Source organism: Gavialis gangeticus, unplaced genomic scaffold (assembly GCF_001723915.1).
Source record: "Gavialis gangeticus isolate Ggan-Ray unplaced genomic scaffold, GavGan_comp1, whole genome shotgun sequence".
Lineage (NCBI taxonomy): Eukaryota > Metazoa > Chordata > Crocodylia > Gavialidae > Gavialis > Gavialis gangeticus.
Window position 1 is genome coordinate 9,193,626 of NW_017728993.1, and position 15,134 is coordinate 9,208,759.

The 15,134-nt window shown below is 43.0% G+C and overlaps 1 protein-coding gene across 3 annotated transcripts in view; it reads left to right on the forward strand.

Moving 5' to 3' along the window:
- Nucleotides 1-4,460: 4,460 nt before the first annotated feature.
- KANK4 (KN motif and ankyrin repeat domains 4) overlaps nucleotides 4,461-15,134 on the forward strand; it is a 57,203-nt gene continuing 46,529 nt past the window's right edge. Inside the window, exons 1-3 of one of the 3 annotated variants that reach the window (XM_019501195.1) lie at nucleotides 4,461-4,587; nucleotides 10,406-10,490; nucleotides 12,593-14,611. In XM_019501195.1, the coding sequence (XP_019356740.1) occupies nucleotides 10,475-10,490; nucleotides 12,593-14,611 (2,035 nt within the window). In that variant the 5' untranslated portion in view covers nucleotides 4,461-4,587; nucleotides 10,406-10,474. Of the gene's footprint in view, nucleotides 4,588-5,563; nucleotides 5,787-10,405; nucleotides 10,491-12,592; nucleotides 14,612-15,134 lie in introns of those variants that run through there. The other 2 variants (XM_019501196.1, XM_019501194.1) reach the window with 2 other exon arrangements.

Here is a 15,134-nt window from a genome sequence, read left to right on the forward strand (position 1 = left end):
GTAATGCCTCCTATCACTTTTCTTCATTTTGTTTTCTTACCCTTGATTATACCCCTTTAATTAGTTCATTTCTCTCTGGAGTTTTCACCCTTCACATATTAATTATATTAATGTGTTGCAATGCCTTAAAGACAGAACTCAGCAGGTGATCCTGTCCCATGATTTGGTGGTGGTGATGGCTTACAACACTAGGAGTCAATGTTTCTGGCAGGCATACCACAAACTGGCCCCACACCGAATCTCTTTCCTTTACCTGATCTGGTGCTCAACTTTCTGCTCCCTGCCCTGTTCTCCCTGCCCAAGATACTCCTCTTCTTTCTGCTTCCTGCTCCATCTACCTTGTCCGCTCACCAATCTGCCATGACACAGAGGCTTCCTATGCCACTTGTGACACCCATGCTGCTAGTTAGCCACTCCTGGTTTACAATATCAAGACTGCAGGATGACAGCGTGGTGCACATCTATATATACCCAACTTATGCCACTACTTCAGAAAAAAAGTATCCCTAGATAATCCCATCCCTAAAAGTGCAGTGAAAATGGAGAAAAGATAAGATTACAACATCTACAGAAAGTAAATAGTTCTGGGACCTAGTGTACCAAAAGTACAAGCTGAATGTCTTCTACTCTGAGGCTGCCACCTGAGTCACAGTGGTGGAGATTGGGATTGCAGAGTAGTCGTGTGCCAGGCGCGCAGAACACAACGGTTAAAACTACTGTCCTGAACGCCGCTGTACGTTCACAGGTGACCAGAAACTCCAGGTGCATTGATGTTGTGTACTGGCATTGGGAAATCGCATTCTTTAAGGCTGAAATTCACCCTTCGAGAGAGGTACCACTCCTCAAAATAGGGCATCGATGTGACTGGTAGGATGCAACCGCTGAAACAGAGTAGCTTAATCATGCCATAGCTTTAGTTTCCAAATACTTTCCAAATATACATCCCCTCACTTTGTCATACCTAGCTAAATATAACCCTTTTAATCTTTCCTTGAAAGCACTTTCCTTCAACCTCCTAAATATTTTTGTCACTCTTCTTTGAACTTCTTCCAGTTGGCCGCTATTTTTCTGATAATGAGTTTCTATCTCCCACTAAATGTATGGATTAATATTCTTCAGCTTGAGCTTTTCCAAGTTGAATCTCATTTTGTTATCTTCTTGCATCCCTTTATAATCTTCATGTGTGCCCTGCAGACACATACATGCCTGCTTAACCTTCCTACCAGGAGTAATTTCATTGATTTTGTGCTGCTATTGACGGTATTCTCCTAAGCATAAGTAATGGTCTCTTAAGTAATCTTAAGCATGTGGGTAAGTACTTGTTGGCTAGGGGCCTTAGGTTGGAAGTGTCCTAGAGAAGGAACCCGGGTTGTTTGTACGTTTTGGAACGTGGTACGTAGTAGCAACATTGATGAAGATGACTTTCAGGCAGAAAAACTAAGGTATTTCCAGTTTTTAAAACCTGCAGTCAAAACAAAGGGCTGTTTCTAACCAGAGTGTGTTTTACATAACAACACTATGTTTCAAGCTTTTTCTTCTTCCTCCCTGAAGTGAAATTCCTGTTCGTGCCTCTCCCTGGCTGCGCATTGTTCTGTACTTCAGCTCATCTGAGTTTACCGCACAGTTGACTTCCCTCCTGTGCTGCTGAACTCAACAGATTGGAAATGCATTATTTTTTTTCTCCGCATATCTAAATAGAATTGAAAATATGTGTAACAAATATTCCCTGAGAGGCCATACATATTCTTGGTGTGTCTGCTTGCAACAATAGCTCTGCTGGTTTATTGTGTAATCAAGCAGACCGCCTAGATAGAGCAATTTTTGGTAGCACTCGAAACACCAAGGACTGGATTCCTCATAGACAGTTGGCACAGGATGGTTTAGATGACATCTCTCTGCGTCAGACTGGCCTCTTTTCCTGGCAGCAGACTCATCATAAGGCAGAGCAGGTGGTGTGGGCCCTCCATGCTCTCCCTCTGGGTTTCCAGCAGATGGGGGGAAGCAGCTTGAAGCCGTTGTCTTTAGCGGCATCTGGAACCCACCCATGGAGACTACCCAGGAGTTGTGTTAAATCCAGTATGTCTTCTGGCCACTCCTGTCTCCTGCTGTTTCTTAGGCTTTGCTGGACACATGAGGACAGAAGAAAGATCACAATAGCTTTCTTCTTTCATCTTCCTTCTACACCGACTTTTTCATGGGCAGCCTGTAGCTCAATTTCAGCTTTACTATCTCGTCAGCTATATTCAGGCCTTGAAGTACTTGAATCTACTATTTTCTTTCTCTTTTTTCCTTTGCTGACTTTTCCCTTTTTTGGTGTGCGATAAGAAAAGCCAAGACCAGGGGATTTAAACCAACATGCTATGCAAGTTCACAAATAGAAAAACAGGAATCCAGAAATGAGAGTGAAATTCCTTCCTGGCTGCGCCGGTAGGATGTGAGCACAATCAGCATCGCCTTCAGAAGTAACATAAATATTCCATGAGCTCCAACAGGATTTAAGAAGCATAAGTAGCTTGGTTTGCAGGAGAAGGCTATGATCAGACATGTCTGTCTTTCTGCTGATTACATTCCCAACATTTTACTTGCAGTGCCCACTGTTTTACCTGTGTGCCTTAGTTAACACGGTGGTTATGAGGGGCTGGATTCACAGTTCTGAGAAAAAGTAGCCCTGTAAGCATGCACAGTCTAGGCCCAGCAAGGTGAAAATCTTCCCCACAAGGTAATCGCGTTCCTCCAAAGGCTCCAGTGCTAGGCAGTCGTTAGTCAACCTGCTGAGAAGACCTATTAATATTCACTCTGGTGCCTGCTTTGTGATACGAGTGAATACTTGACTTTGGGCCACTTAGAAGCCCGTAAGTATTGACTGAAACTCTTACAATTTGTTCATTCTGACTCAGGACAGATTGCAAAAAAACCTCCATACTTCATTCCCAGTCTCCATAGGCAGACCCACCTTCCTAGTTAGTAGGGCTGTGCAAAGCTTTGGTCCCAGATTCGATTTGGTGGAGATTCGGCCCGATTTGGTGGCTGAATCTCCAAATTTGAATTGAATCAGAGGACCCTTTAATCTCTTCGAATCTAATCGGGACCCTCTGAATCAATTTGGAGAGATTTGGAAAAATTTGGCACATGACGCGTCCCGCAGGAGTGCGGGAGGAACCTCCACATGCTCGGCAGCAAACCTGGAAGTGGACCAGAAGCACTTCTGGTCCACTTCTGGGTCTGCCGAGGAGTGTGCGGGCCCCCCCCACCCCCAATACCTTCCCGGTTCGGCAACTGGTGCCTCCTGGGTCTAGGGGGGCACCCGGCATCCCCCCATGGCCAATTGGTGAGCAGCAGGGGCACAGGGTAGGGGGGGCCCAGCATGCTCCCCGGCAGACCTGGAAGTGGACCGGAAGTACTTCCAGTCCACTTCCAGGTTTGCTACCGATCCTGCTGGGGTCCCCCCGCACTCCTGTGGGACGCTCCATCCACCCCAGCATCACAGTATTCACAAACCTCAAGGTATATAGGAAAAACTTTTAAAGCTGTGTCTATGTCTGAATCATTGATTCTTCAAACTGGCATCGAATCTTCAGGTTTGGATTCAGCCAAATTGAATCAGGGACAGTGATCCGAATCAACTAATCGAATCACTGGCCTTGATTTGGGCTGAATACAAATTGAATAGGGCCTGCTTCACACACTCCTACTAGTTAGCTTAAAGCACATCACTTGCCTTCTGTGTCCATATGGGCAAGCAAGAAAAGTACCCTTAACTCCTTTGTGTGGGTTACACACCTTTTACTTTACAGTACTATGGAGAGCAGCCTCTGCCAGGTTGCTACTAACTCAGGTGAGCAAGGACTGGACAGGTAGAAGCAAGTGTAGGGAAACTTTGAATGAACTCCCTTCTGGGCCAGCACAGCTAAACCAGCATGGGTCACTAAAAATGAGCACAAAGAATCAAAATATATGACCTGTGATTATCACTGTGGGGTAATGCAGTGTAATGAATTACATACCATAACCTCCTTTTCCTCTGCACAGGTTGCTAAATCTCACTCTAGTCCTTTATTTCTCTGATTCATTTTTTAAGTCCATCAGTGCAAACCGAGAGGGCTTTGTCTCTCTCATTCTTGGGACGTGGAATTTTTTCAGCCGTATAAAAAGCAATATGTAGGGCTTCTGTTACAGGAACCATGCCTATATTGAAAGGCGTGTTAGGAAATGAAAACTGACCATTTGAAAACCAAAATTATGTTACAGCTCAGGATCCAAAAGATCCAATTTTCACTAGAAAATGTTTTTCTGGTTTCATCTTAACAGATGCTGTAGTAGCAGTTGGTGCAAAATATGTCCCACTGAATAATGCATACTGCAGTGCTTTTCCAATTTACAAACTATGTCTTACCCAGAACTTGGGGAGTTGTATTTTTTTATTGCAAATGTTGGTTAGAAAAAGAATCTTTCCCTTTAACATGCTTGCAATGGCATCTCAGGACCGGAGAGTTACTCATTGGGTCTTTCTTTTTATCTCTGAAACCTTTTGCTTTCCTCAGTGTTTTATGCTGCTTTGACTGTGATTTCTGCACTGATAAATCCAAGGTAAAATGTTTGAGTATTTTATTTTGCCTGCATGACTTAGACTAACTGCTTTTCTTCTGCCTTTATTGATCCTCCCTTACCTTTCCTTCCTTTGGGTAGCACAGCACAGTTTTTCTTAAGCGCTGGGAACAGCAATGCTACGACACTCCTTGGTTACCACTGTATCCTGCTGCTGCTAACAATAACTGCGACAACAAGAGATGGATGATCAGAGTTTTAAATGTGCCTCCATTCAATTACTGGGCATTTTAAGAGGTTCTTGCTTGCTCCTCCAGAAGTCCTCTGTCTCTGCTGCAGTTATCAGCTGCCACATGATGACCTGCAGTTCACTGGGGTGTTGAATCAATAGAGTGGTATGTTCAGTAATTACAGCAGATGCTTTGCTGATTTTCCTGTCCTGTTAAATAGATTCACTGCCTTTTCATCAGCTCCTCAGAACAGCCAATTGATGGGTGTAACTAGAGGAATATGAAACCATAGACAAAATAGTGAATTCCTAATAAGATCTTTCTGAGATAACTCATTAAGTTATTGGGGGTGGGGGGAGGATTTCAGGCAAATGAATTATTAACGTGGAGGCATCCTGTAATTTCTAATAAAGCTTCTGTCCTTTAATCACGGCGACTGTTTTTATGTTTGTTGGGAGAAGCGCGAAGTAGAGTAAATGATGCGTCTGAAATAGCCGAGCTGCAGAATGCAAAGCAAAGCTCAGTAGAAAGGTCTGTGTCATCTAGGAAGAACTTCAGTGCAAAGCATTAGATATAATGAGAACTGCATAGTTAATTATTGACTGATTTTTAAATAATCCTCCTTTTGGTAAAGAAGATAAATGTAGTCTGTTGTTGATTAGACAGCATTTTGCCTTTAGTGCTTCGGGAGACTGTACGTGCTGCTGATAGAAAGCAACTAAATTTTTGGATCCGACTTTAACTTTCTTCAAAAGCTTGGTTCAGAGTAAGAACTGTGCTTAGCTTACTAGAAAATGAACCTTTTGTCTCCCTCCTTCTGTTTTAGTTAAACTTGTATTTGCTTTTCAAGCAAGGTCACTGATCAGCTGACCAACTTTTTTAACAGCTGGAAAACACACATTTGCTGCTCTGAACGTATAACTGTTACCTCTCAGCACTGAAAAAGATACCTTTGTGAAAAGGGATAAGCTCTTCCGTACTCTGGCTTTTTGTAGATGGGAGGATGAGAAGGTAACATGGCAATGTACTCTTTTAATGATAGTTTTCCTTTCATAATGAAGTGCTAAAAATCCAGCTACTGCAATGCAGGAGAAAATGACAGGCAAGGACAAAAATGTTGTGATATAGTTGATGAGATTTTGTTAATGTGTGATTTACCGGGAATGAACTCTGTTTACAGTCACAGGGTTAAATGTTTCTAATATGTAAAACTAGTAGCAGAAACCTTTTCTAGAGTGACTATTACCTCTACTAGTCTCTGTGATTCAGTTAATTTGCAGCTGTAATCTTGTGGAGGCGGAGAGAAGGTACTGCTTTTGTTATTGTTGATGGGGACGGCGGCGGGGGGGGTCTTACTGTGTCATGCAAAGGGATGCAGAGTAAATGAAGGGTTAAATGAGACTGTAAAGAAATACTCTTTGCGACTTGGCTTTTTAAAAAGACAGTACACAGTCATTCCAAATGGGTTGCTCAAGGGAATGAAAGTACTTCAATCTACACTATTACCTTGTCAAATATCTGACTTTTTTATTTCCATTTCTCCACATATTCTTGCCTCGTGAAAAGTATTTTAATATAAATATGGATTCATCCTCCCTGGGGCTGTTCTTTGTAGTAAAACTGAAAATCAAAGATGCTATTTATGCTGATGTGCTGTCTGCCTGGAGATTAAAATACAGTGTTCCTCCCCCTTGTACAAGAGAGGGAAAGTCTGCAAATACAAAAACCTGAGACAGGGTCAGTTTAACAAGTTTAGACATAATGTTCTTTTTGTCATTGTATATTCGTTGATTATATTGACGGTGCCTGGATACAGTATTTACTAAAGGGGGGAACCGGCTTTACTGAACCTCTGAAATCCATGATGGAGGGGGCGAGATTATTTCGGGAGAACAGAATGCAGAACCAGGTCATTAGTCCAAATCTGACCCAGGCTGGCAGTAACCGAAGGGCATTACCAAGCTGGAAGCTGTTCAGCAGCATATGTGCAATGAGCTGTTGAGTTTAGTCCTGCCTCTCAGGAACAAGGATGCACTTTAAATGAGTTTCTTACTTATGCTAGCAAACAAGCACTGAGTCGAGATAGTCTCTCAGGCCCCAAAATGGCTTCTCTAGGGACCTGATCCAAAGTCAGTGGGGTGGGAATCTTTCTTTTGGATGGTGGATTAGTCCCCAGATTAGAGGCCAAGCATACTGTTACTGTGGCATGAGCCTTCTTAATCTATAATCCCCGGAGCTGCTCTTCAGAAGGCTTGCACCACGATACACGAGGAGCAGATTTGGGTTGCGCCGTTGTAAGGGCAAAGGGAATCCAGGCATGCCAAGGGATGGCCGCAGTCTTAGGGTGCGTAGCACGGCCCACAGCTGGGCTCTTGCACAGCCTCAGCATTGTGTCCGGCGCTCGTATTCGCAGCTGGAATTTGTCCTTTTCCGACCTTTTCAGCTACCAGATTTTTCTTCTCGGGATCTGACTTCCCTCAAGTTTTGTATGGAGCAGAGATTGAAGTGTTACGTGAGGGCTCTTTCTCCCCCTTATCAGACAGCGTGTTAAAACCAGTTGGACTTTTATCAGCCTGCCTGAGATTTCAGTGGAAATTAAATAGCATTTTGTTTTCGCCTAATTGGTCTCTTGCCAAAAAAAATATATGGTAGAATTAGATTTGAGACAGTTTGGAGGCTATTGTGAAAGCCAGTTGCATAATTCGCCCCTTTTATTATGACAAATTTCTTTTCTTTTTTTAGTGTTTATTCTAGCTAGTCATAGGAGAGCACTGGTTCGGACAGCAGGGGTAATAGGACCCACATTGTTGGCTGTTAGCCATCAGGACCACATACAAATGACACTGGAGGGAATGAAAGTCCATCAGCAATCTGGTAGGGTACATTCAATGGTGTTTTATGAGGTGATTTTGAAATAGATTGGTCAAAAGAGAAAAGTAATAATATCAGCTTTGACTAGCAAAGTGGAACTAAGCCAATAAATGAGCCAATTAGCTGTAATTATCTAAATATTAAAAGCATCCTATTGATTGGATTTTTTTTTAAATAAATGATCCAAAAAAGTGAAACAGAACTGTTCTGAGTGTGGGTAGGATCCATAATCACTACATAATTGCCTGTAATTGGGAAGTAAAATAAAAACATTTGAGAAAGAGTTTAATGTTCATTTTGCCACGTGCTTGTATTGGCAGGGAGAAACAGCAGTCGTTGCCTTTCATAAAAAAAAAGTTGAGTTAATTAGGGAATACATCAGGAGTATATTGGTTGAAATGCAGCAAAAACATGCTGTTGTGAGCTAGTTCTGCAGCACTAAAAAAGGGTCCATAAATGACTTGTCTGTCGGTTGTCAGTGTTGCTATTCAGTTACAAATCAATACGATAGTAATTTTAGACTAGTTTTTAAGACTACTCACGTTGCCTTTATATTACCATCCTCAGAGCAGGCTGTCTTGCCTATATGCGATGATAGACCTGTTTACTGCGGTGCTAATTTTGGTGCCAGTTAATAGTGGTTTCGTACAAACATTTAGATCTTTTAAAACTTCCCTGGTAGGATATTACAGCACATGTCGAGCTCTTTCTCTGGTCACTCGGCTGAGGGCCGTGTATCTGGGCAACTTCATTTAAATTCTTTTAAAACAGGGATACCAGCAGCACCCAGCCCATTCTCTGGATGGCCTATTACATTCAACCTAGAATAAAGAATATAGTTGCACTCAAAAGTAATCCCATAGGAAGAGAAGTTTAATAGATACCAAGTAGAGCAGGAAAACTAGATGGGAAGTTCACTGAGAATTTAAACGAGGGAAGAAAACACAGGAAGGTTGTTCTGGATGGTGGATGCTGCACAGGAGAAACCTTTTGCATGAACAGTGGCCCAGCAGAGAGGAGAACGGTGCTAGCATGAGCGGAGCGATTGGCACAGCATGGGTCATAAGCCAGTGAAGCTGGCTGGTGCCTGTCTATTAACAGACTTAAAAATCTGGGTCAAATGCTTAAGGCCGCACACAGGCAAAACATTAAGGGGAAAAAAGGCGATTAAGGAACAATTTGAACTGAATCCTGCGCTGAATGGCTAGGGTTTGCTGTGCTTCTCCCTACAATGAGCAGGAGGTGGGGACCGGAGCTCTTACGTAGCCACGTCCCATTAGAGATACAGTCATCTGGGAGCAGGGTTGAACCCCAGCAAGTCCTGGCGCTGGAATTAGCCAGCAGTAGATTTCTAGCCTGCTACCGTGCCTTTTTTCTCACTGACAAACCCAGGCCATAAAGAATACTTTTTTTCCCCTTAGAGGATACAAATGCAGCTCAGAAAGAGAAAGGAGCGTTTTAACTCCAAACATGGGATACAACCTCCTTATTGGGTGAGCTGGGAAATCCCCCCAGTCTGTTCCTCACCTTCCTTTTCCTGTTCAATTTATCAAATAGCTGGCTGGGTTGCCTGATGATCTCCAGTTGCCTCAGCCTCCTCAACCCTTTCCTGCCTGGGCCCTGGATCCACCTGACAAGCGTAGGAAAAGCAGCGGTTTCCTATCGGACTCCTCTTAACTGTCTCCAGCCCCAACATCCAGACTTCTCTTGAGATTTCTGGGACCCTGTACCCTTGCCCTCAGCCCTGGGATACGAGAAAGTGGGGAGTAATTGGGATGGGGAATCATACTATTCATGTTACAGTGTCAGAGCTGAGCATAGCTATGAGTTGTGTTTTTTCCAGGAGAAATATAGCAGTGTTGTAGCCATTTAGAAAAGAGTTACTATGCAGTCATACACTAAAATACAGGTACTCCTCACTTAACATCGTCCCGGTTAATGTTGTGTTTTTTTTATGTTGCTGATCTATTAGAGGACACCCTCGTTTAAAGTGGCGCAGTGTTCGGTTATAACGTTGTTTGGCCACCGCCTGCTAGTAGGTAACTACTGTGACGTATTTGGATTTACTTAACATCATTTCGCTTAAAGTCGCATTCCTCAAGAACAGAACTACGACGTTCAGCGAGGAGCAGCTGCAATGGGATTTCTCTTACAGACATTTAGTGTGAATTTTCAACCTTCGGTCACTCCACATAAAGAAATGACAAACCAGCCACCTTTCTGTATAGTTTAAACCCCTTGCAGTTCTCACCGGGACATGACATATTATGCAGTATATACACGACATACTATAGCTCATAGTAATCAACGTATTTTGGATAAAGAGTTCATATGCTATCGACCATGGATCTAACAGCAAATTTCCTTGACATCTCTTTTCCTTCTGTTCCATTTGGAATGATCCGAAATGTTAGGCCTCATTTTATAATACTTAAGAAAGATGTCATTGTAATGTACTTATAAAACAGAAACAGTTACCATTAGGAGGGGAAGTACTTATTTAAATATGCTTGAAAGTGTTTTCTGAATATAGCCAGGCCACAGAAAGCTTGAAGTAAGAGTCCAGGTACAGTAACTAATATCAGCTTCACTGCCTGGAGACCTGACTTTTATTAAGCCACGAAAAAACTGCTGTCATTGTCAGACTTCCTGCGGATAGATGGAGGGCCTCGAGGACAGACAGGAAGTGGAGGCATAAGGATACTTGAACTTCGTAGTAAGTGCTAAGCCTTTGTCTAAATGTCTCTTCTGTTTTTTAGATGCAGTAAGGCCTATTGACTCATCTAACAATGTTTAACTGACGACCCAATTGGATCAACTTCCACAATATGGAAGAAACAAATGGTATGGAGGCTGCATTTTTTCCTCAAAAGCTGTTAAATGGAACTATTTTGTCGTTTAAAGCAATGTGAAATAGTTTGCTTACCAGAAATAGTGTAAGTATGTACTGGGGCCAATGTATACATTTGTTCAAAATGTAAGCAAAATATATTAAGGACACCCATTTCAAGAACAAAAGGGTAGGTTGTATACAGTTCAGCATGTCCTGCACTCATGTTGGTTTGACTGTTTGTGATAGTTGGAACGGGGAAAAGCATGATAGTTTTATTGCTTACGACAGAGCACCACACAGTAGCTGGGGCTGTCGGATACGACTCAAGAGACCAACATCTTGTCTCTTCTCTGTGGACAATAAGGATCCTCTTCTGCTTTCCAAACCAGTAGGTCTTTGGCTTCACATTACGCTGTTGTATTTCCCTTCCTCATTCCCCTGTTTTCAGTGTGCTGGCTTCCACCCTAGACTGACTGCATTTCTGTAGTGCTATTGGAAAAGGGCTTAGGAAATCTTGGAGACAAAAGAGTCTAAAAATGCTAGACCTGGCTGCCCATGTACAAGGCAGATGGCAAAGGGGAAGAGTGATCAAACCCTTTCACTCTTGGATGCCTATCAGTACAGGATGCTTTAATCAATATAGTATTTTTTAGGAGAAGACCTTTAGTATAAGCTCAGGCTCACCAATTTGCCTTTCTGATGTTAATAACTTGTACCCATGAAAATAAGAGCATGCAGAGATCTATAGGAGAGGTGAAAGTTTGAGTATACAGTGCAGGATGTTCTTTATCAAGAGGAGACCACTGAGTAGTCTGGGTTAAGTGTCCACTTTAATGAGAGCCACTTATATTCAGTGGAAGATTCTGCTGCTGCATCTGTATCTCTAAGGTTATGCAAGGAAACAAGTGGCTATTGCACCCTGAACACATCTCATGGCACTGTGGCTTTCCTGAACTGAAGAATTAAAACACATGTTCTTCTGAAGTTTGTCCTTTGACTTTAGAAAGAGTTTTCTTGTTCTGCACAGAGTTAAGTTACACCATTTAACCCTGGCCATGCCAAATGCATTTTCTTTTAGAAATATTCCTTATAATATGGGTGATAATGTTTGTCTATAGGTTCACAGAAATCTCTTTGTCCAACTTGTAGTGGACCTCAAGGTGCTGAGGAGGCTAAAACCACTAAATATATTTAACTAACCTGGCTAGTTTCCATCATGTAGTTTTAGCTGAATTTATCATGCATTAGGCAGCTTTTTATACTTAGACAAATTTGTAGCTTAGCTTACAAAGCCAGCTATTTGCATAATTGCCAATTAGAATCATGAGTTTAGCCAATTTTTGGCTTCTTCAGTGCAACAATTACATGATTCAGCTGTAGAAAACAAGATTATATGTTTGGTATGCATTACTCTGTGGCTCTGTCTCTGAGCAGATTCAACATTAGCATCTCAGATGACAAACGGCAAACCCTTCCGTCTCTCCTTCCCTTGTAGATACAAACTAATAGCACAGTGATTTAGTATGGCAGCCTTACAGTGTTGCCTGAAGTGACTTCCAGCATTTCAGCAACATGCATACTGATGAGGGCCATGACTCTCAGCTGCACTGCAGCCGTCTTGTGCTAAGCCACCTGCACAGAGCAGCAATAAAGGATCACCACAGCATGGGGGTGGGGAAGTGGAGGGGAGTACTAGTGACCCGGCTATCCTCCAACACCAAAGGGTTGGATTGACAGCTCCTATACCTCCCCACCTCCCTGGGCCAGTATAGAAGGCATTACCAGAAGAAGGGGAGCTTCTAGTGATCTTTCACTTCTGTAATGGCACCATCAAGCCACTGGCAGATACTGTAATTCACAATTACCCTTCAGGCTATTTTAACTCATCCAAGAGGGCAGGATCAGCAAACGAACAACCGGCTCTTTCATTCCACAGACACCCTGGGCAGCACTGCGCCCCTCAGCTCCAGCCCAGGCTTGGGGCTGATGTGGGACAGATGACTTTGGACAGGGAAGTAGATTCATTCCGAGCATTTTTCCTTTCCCGCTGAGAACATATCAGGATTTATTTACATTATTATGTTTTTAATTTACCGTCTTCTATTATCCTCAGCAGGTGATCAGCCATCCAAACCCGATGGGGATACAGATCAACCCAGAAGCCTCCCATATTCAGTGGAAACGCCATATGGCTTTCACCTGGACCTTGATTTCCTGAAATACGTGGATGACATTGAGAAAGGGAACACTATCCGAAGGGTCCATATTCACAGGAAGGCCAAGCAGCCAAAATTCAGCACGCTGCCTCGAAATTTCAGCCTGCCTGAGAACGGGTCCCGAGCATATGCTGCCTCTTCCAATAAGAGCTGGGCTGCCTTTGCCCAGAGGAAGACATCATTAGGGGCAGAAGAAACCATTCACCTCGTCACAACTAATGAATCGCCACCATTTGTAACACCCGCAGATGAGCAGAGTTATAGAAGAAAGGCCCTTTTAGCTGAGACAATCAGACAAGCTGAGGTCATGCGTCCTGAAGAAGATCTTGCCGGCTGTAGAGGGAGGCCCCAGCTGTTGAGGGCTTCCAGCATGCCAGCCGCACTCCCACCAACTAAACACATAGAGGAAGAAAGTCAGTGCTCTGAGCCTTCTCAGTTGGTGTTACTTCCTCAGCCTTGTGATGGAAAGAGCTTTACAGAAATCCCCTTTAGCCCTGCAAAAGAATCACTGGATTCAAACTGTCCTGATAGTCTTTCAGTAAATCTCCCGAAAGACACAAGAATTGCACAGCAGCAAATGAAAGAGGCTGTGCCGCAAAGCAAGCAGCTTGGGGAGCAAGCAAAAACTATTCCTGAGTTGGATCACCAACCGGAAGCTCATCCTCAGGAGGGAAAGGAAATCCAGTCTCCACAGCCAAGTCAACCTGCCACGGTTCAGGAGCTGCTCATGGTTACGGAGAGTGGAGGAGAAGAATGTGAAACGCCAGCAATGGAAACCTTTGCACAATTAGTAAAGGATGTATCATCCTCACCCAAGCTTTTGGATGAAAATGAGAACCATGAAGAAATAGAATTAAACATAAATGAGGTTATGCCAAGCATATCAGAGGAGAATGAAGATAGAAATGTTTGGGCTAGGGAGAATGGGGAATTTTTGGGTCTTGAATCTTCAGTTTGCAGCATGGTAGAACTCAGCACCGTCACAGCACTGAAACAACACATTGCTGTTCTGGAGGAGCAACTGAGCACCAAGACACAGGAACTTGAACATATCAGACTCGTGCTAAAGCAGCAAGATGATGAGATCAAGGAAAAAGAGAGAAACATTAAAACACTGGCAAGCTCAAAAGCTCAACTAGAGGAGAAATTGTGCCGGGAAAATACCCAAGAAACCAAGCCATGTGAGCAGGATGGAAATGCCCTGCCTTACCACGATGCTGCAGTGAACACTGAGCTCATAGGAATGGACAGATTGAAGGAGTCCCAAGACAAAGGTGTCAATGTAAATATCTCAGTTTCTACAAAATCTGTAGGATGCAGTGTGGACAACACGAACCTGGAAGTAGAAAAGCTAAGTAAAATGCCAATTCATACAGATCAGGGGTTGGCAGATGTTCACGCTGGCATCAGAAAGAAAGGGACTGCATTTTTGGACAAACAGAAAAGAACTGAGACAGATATTGAGCCTGCTGTTCATACATCATGCGTCACTGAGCTGCAAATAAATGAACATATCCATGATAACTATCAAAGCCAAAGAAGCAGCTATGATACAGAGTCCTGTGTTGCTCCTGCTCCAACTGGAGAGAGCTATTCAGGGACTGATTTGAAGAAGGGTCCTGCTGAGGACATAAAGCAAGTCCTGATGGAAGAGGAAAGGCACACTGACCAACAGGATTCATCTGACACTGATCCTATAAGCCAATATGTTAAAAAAATCCAGGAGCTTTTGCAAGAGCAGTGGATGTGTTTGGAGCACGGATATCCAGAGTTAGCAAGTGCTATAAAGCAGCCGGCATCAAAGCTTAGTTCCATCCAGAATCAACTTGTTAATTCCTTAAACTTGTTGCTATCTGCATACTCTACCCAAGCATCACCAGAGAAAGAGAATTCAAATGCACAGTATCAACAGTTGGGTAAATAATATCAGCAAAGGTCTAAAAAAGTGTCAGGGCTGATTCTCTTCTCATTTACTCTGGAGCAAAACACAAGTCATGCCATTGAAGTCGATGGTGTTATACCGGTGTAAAAACTAATGTCAGTGAGAGCAGAAACAGACACAGTGTGTTTTCTTAACTATAGATAAGGAAGGCATCTATGTATGAGCATGCCATAAAAACAAAATTCAAAGAAAAATACTTAAGGGCTAATAAACACGTAGCTTTATTCCACAAGTTCAGACTGTGTGGAAGTCCCACTGTACTACTGAGAGGGGCTATTCTATCACGTAAACTCGATAACCAGCTTCTTAATTGGCGCTCATGATTCTTTACTTCATTGGTGAACGTTTAAGTGGTAGGTCCTCTGATGCAAATCAGCACAAACTCAGTGGAGCTACGTAAATGTATACAACCCATGAAAAATCTGCATTTACGCAGCCCACAGTCTTTATAAAAAGCTTGTCCCATTTAGAAGCAATAAATAAAGAAGGGGAAGTGA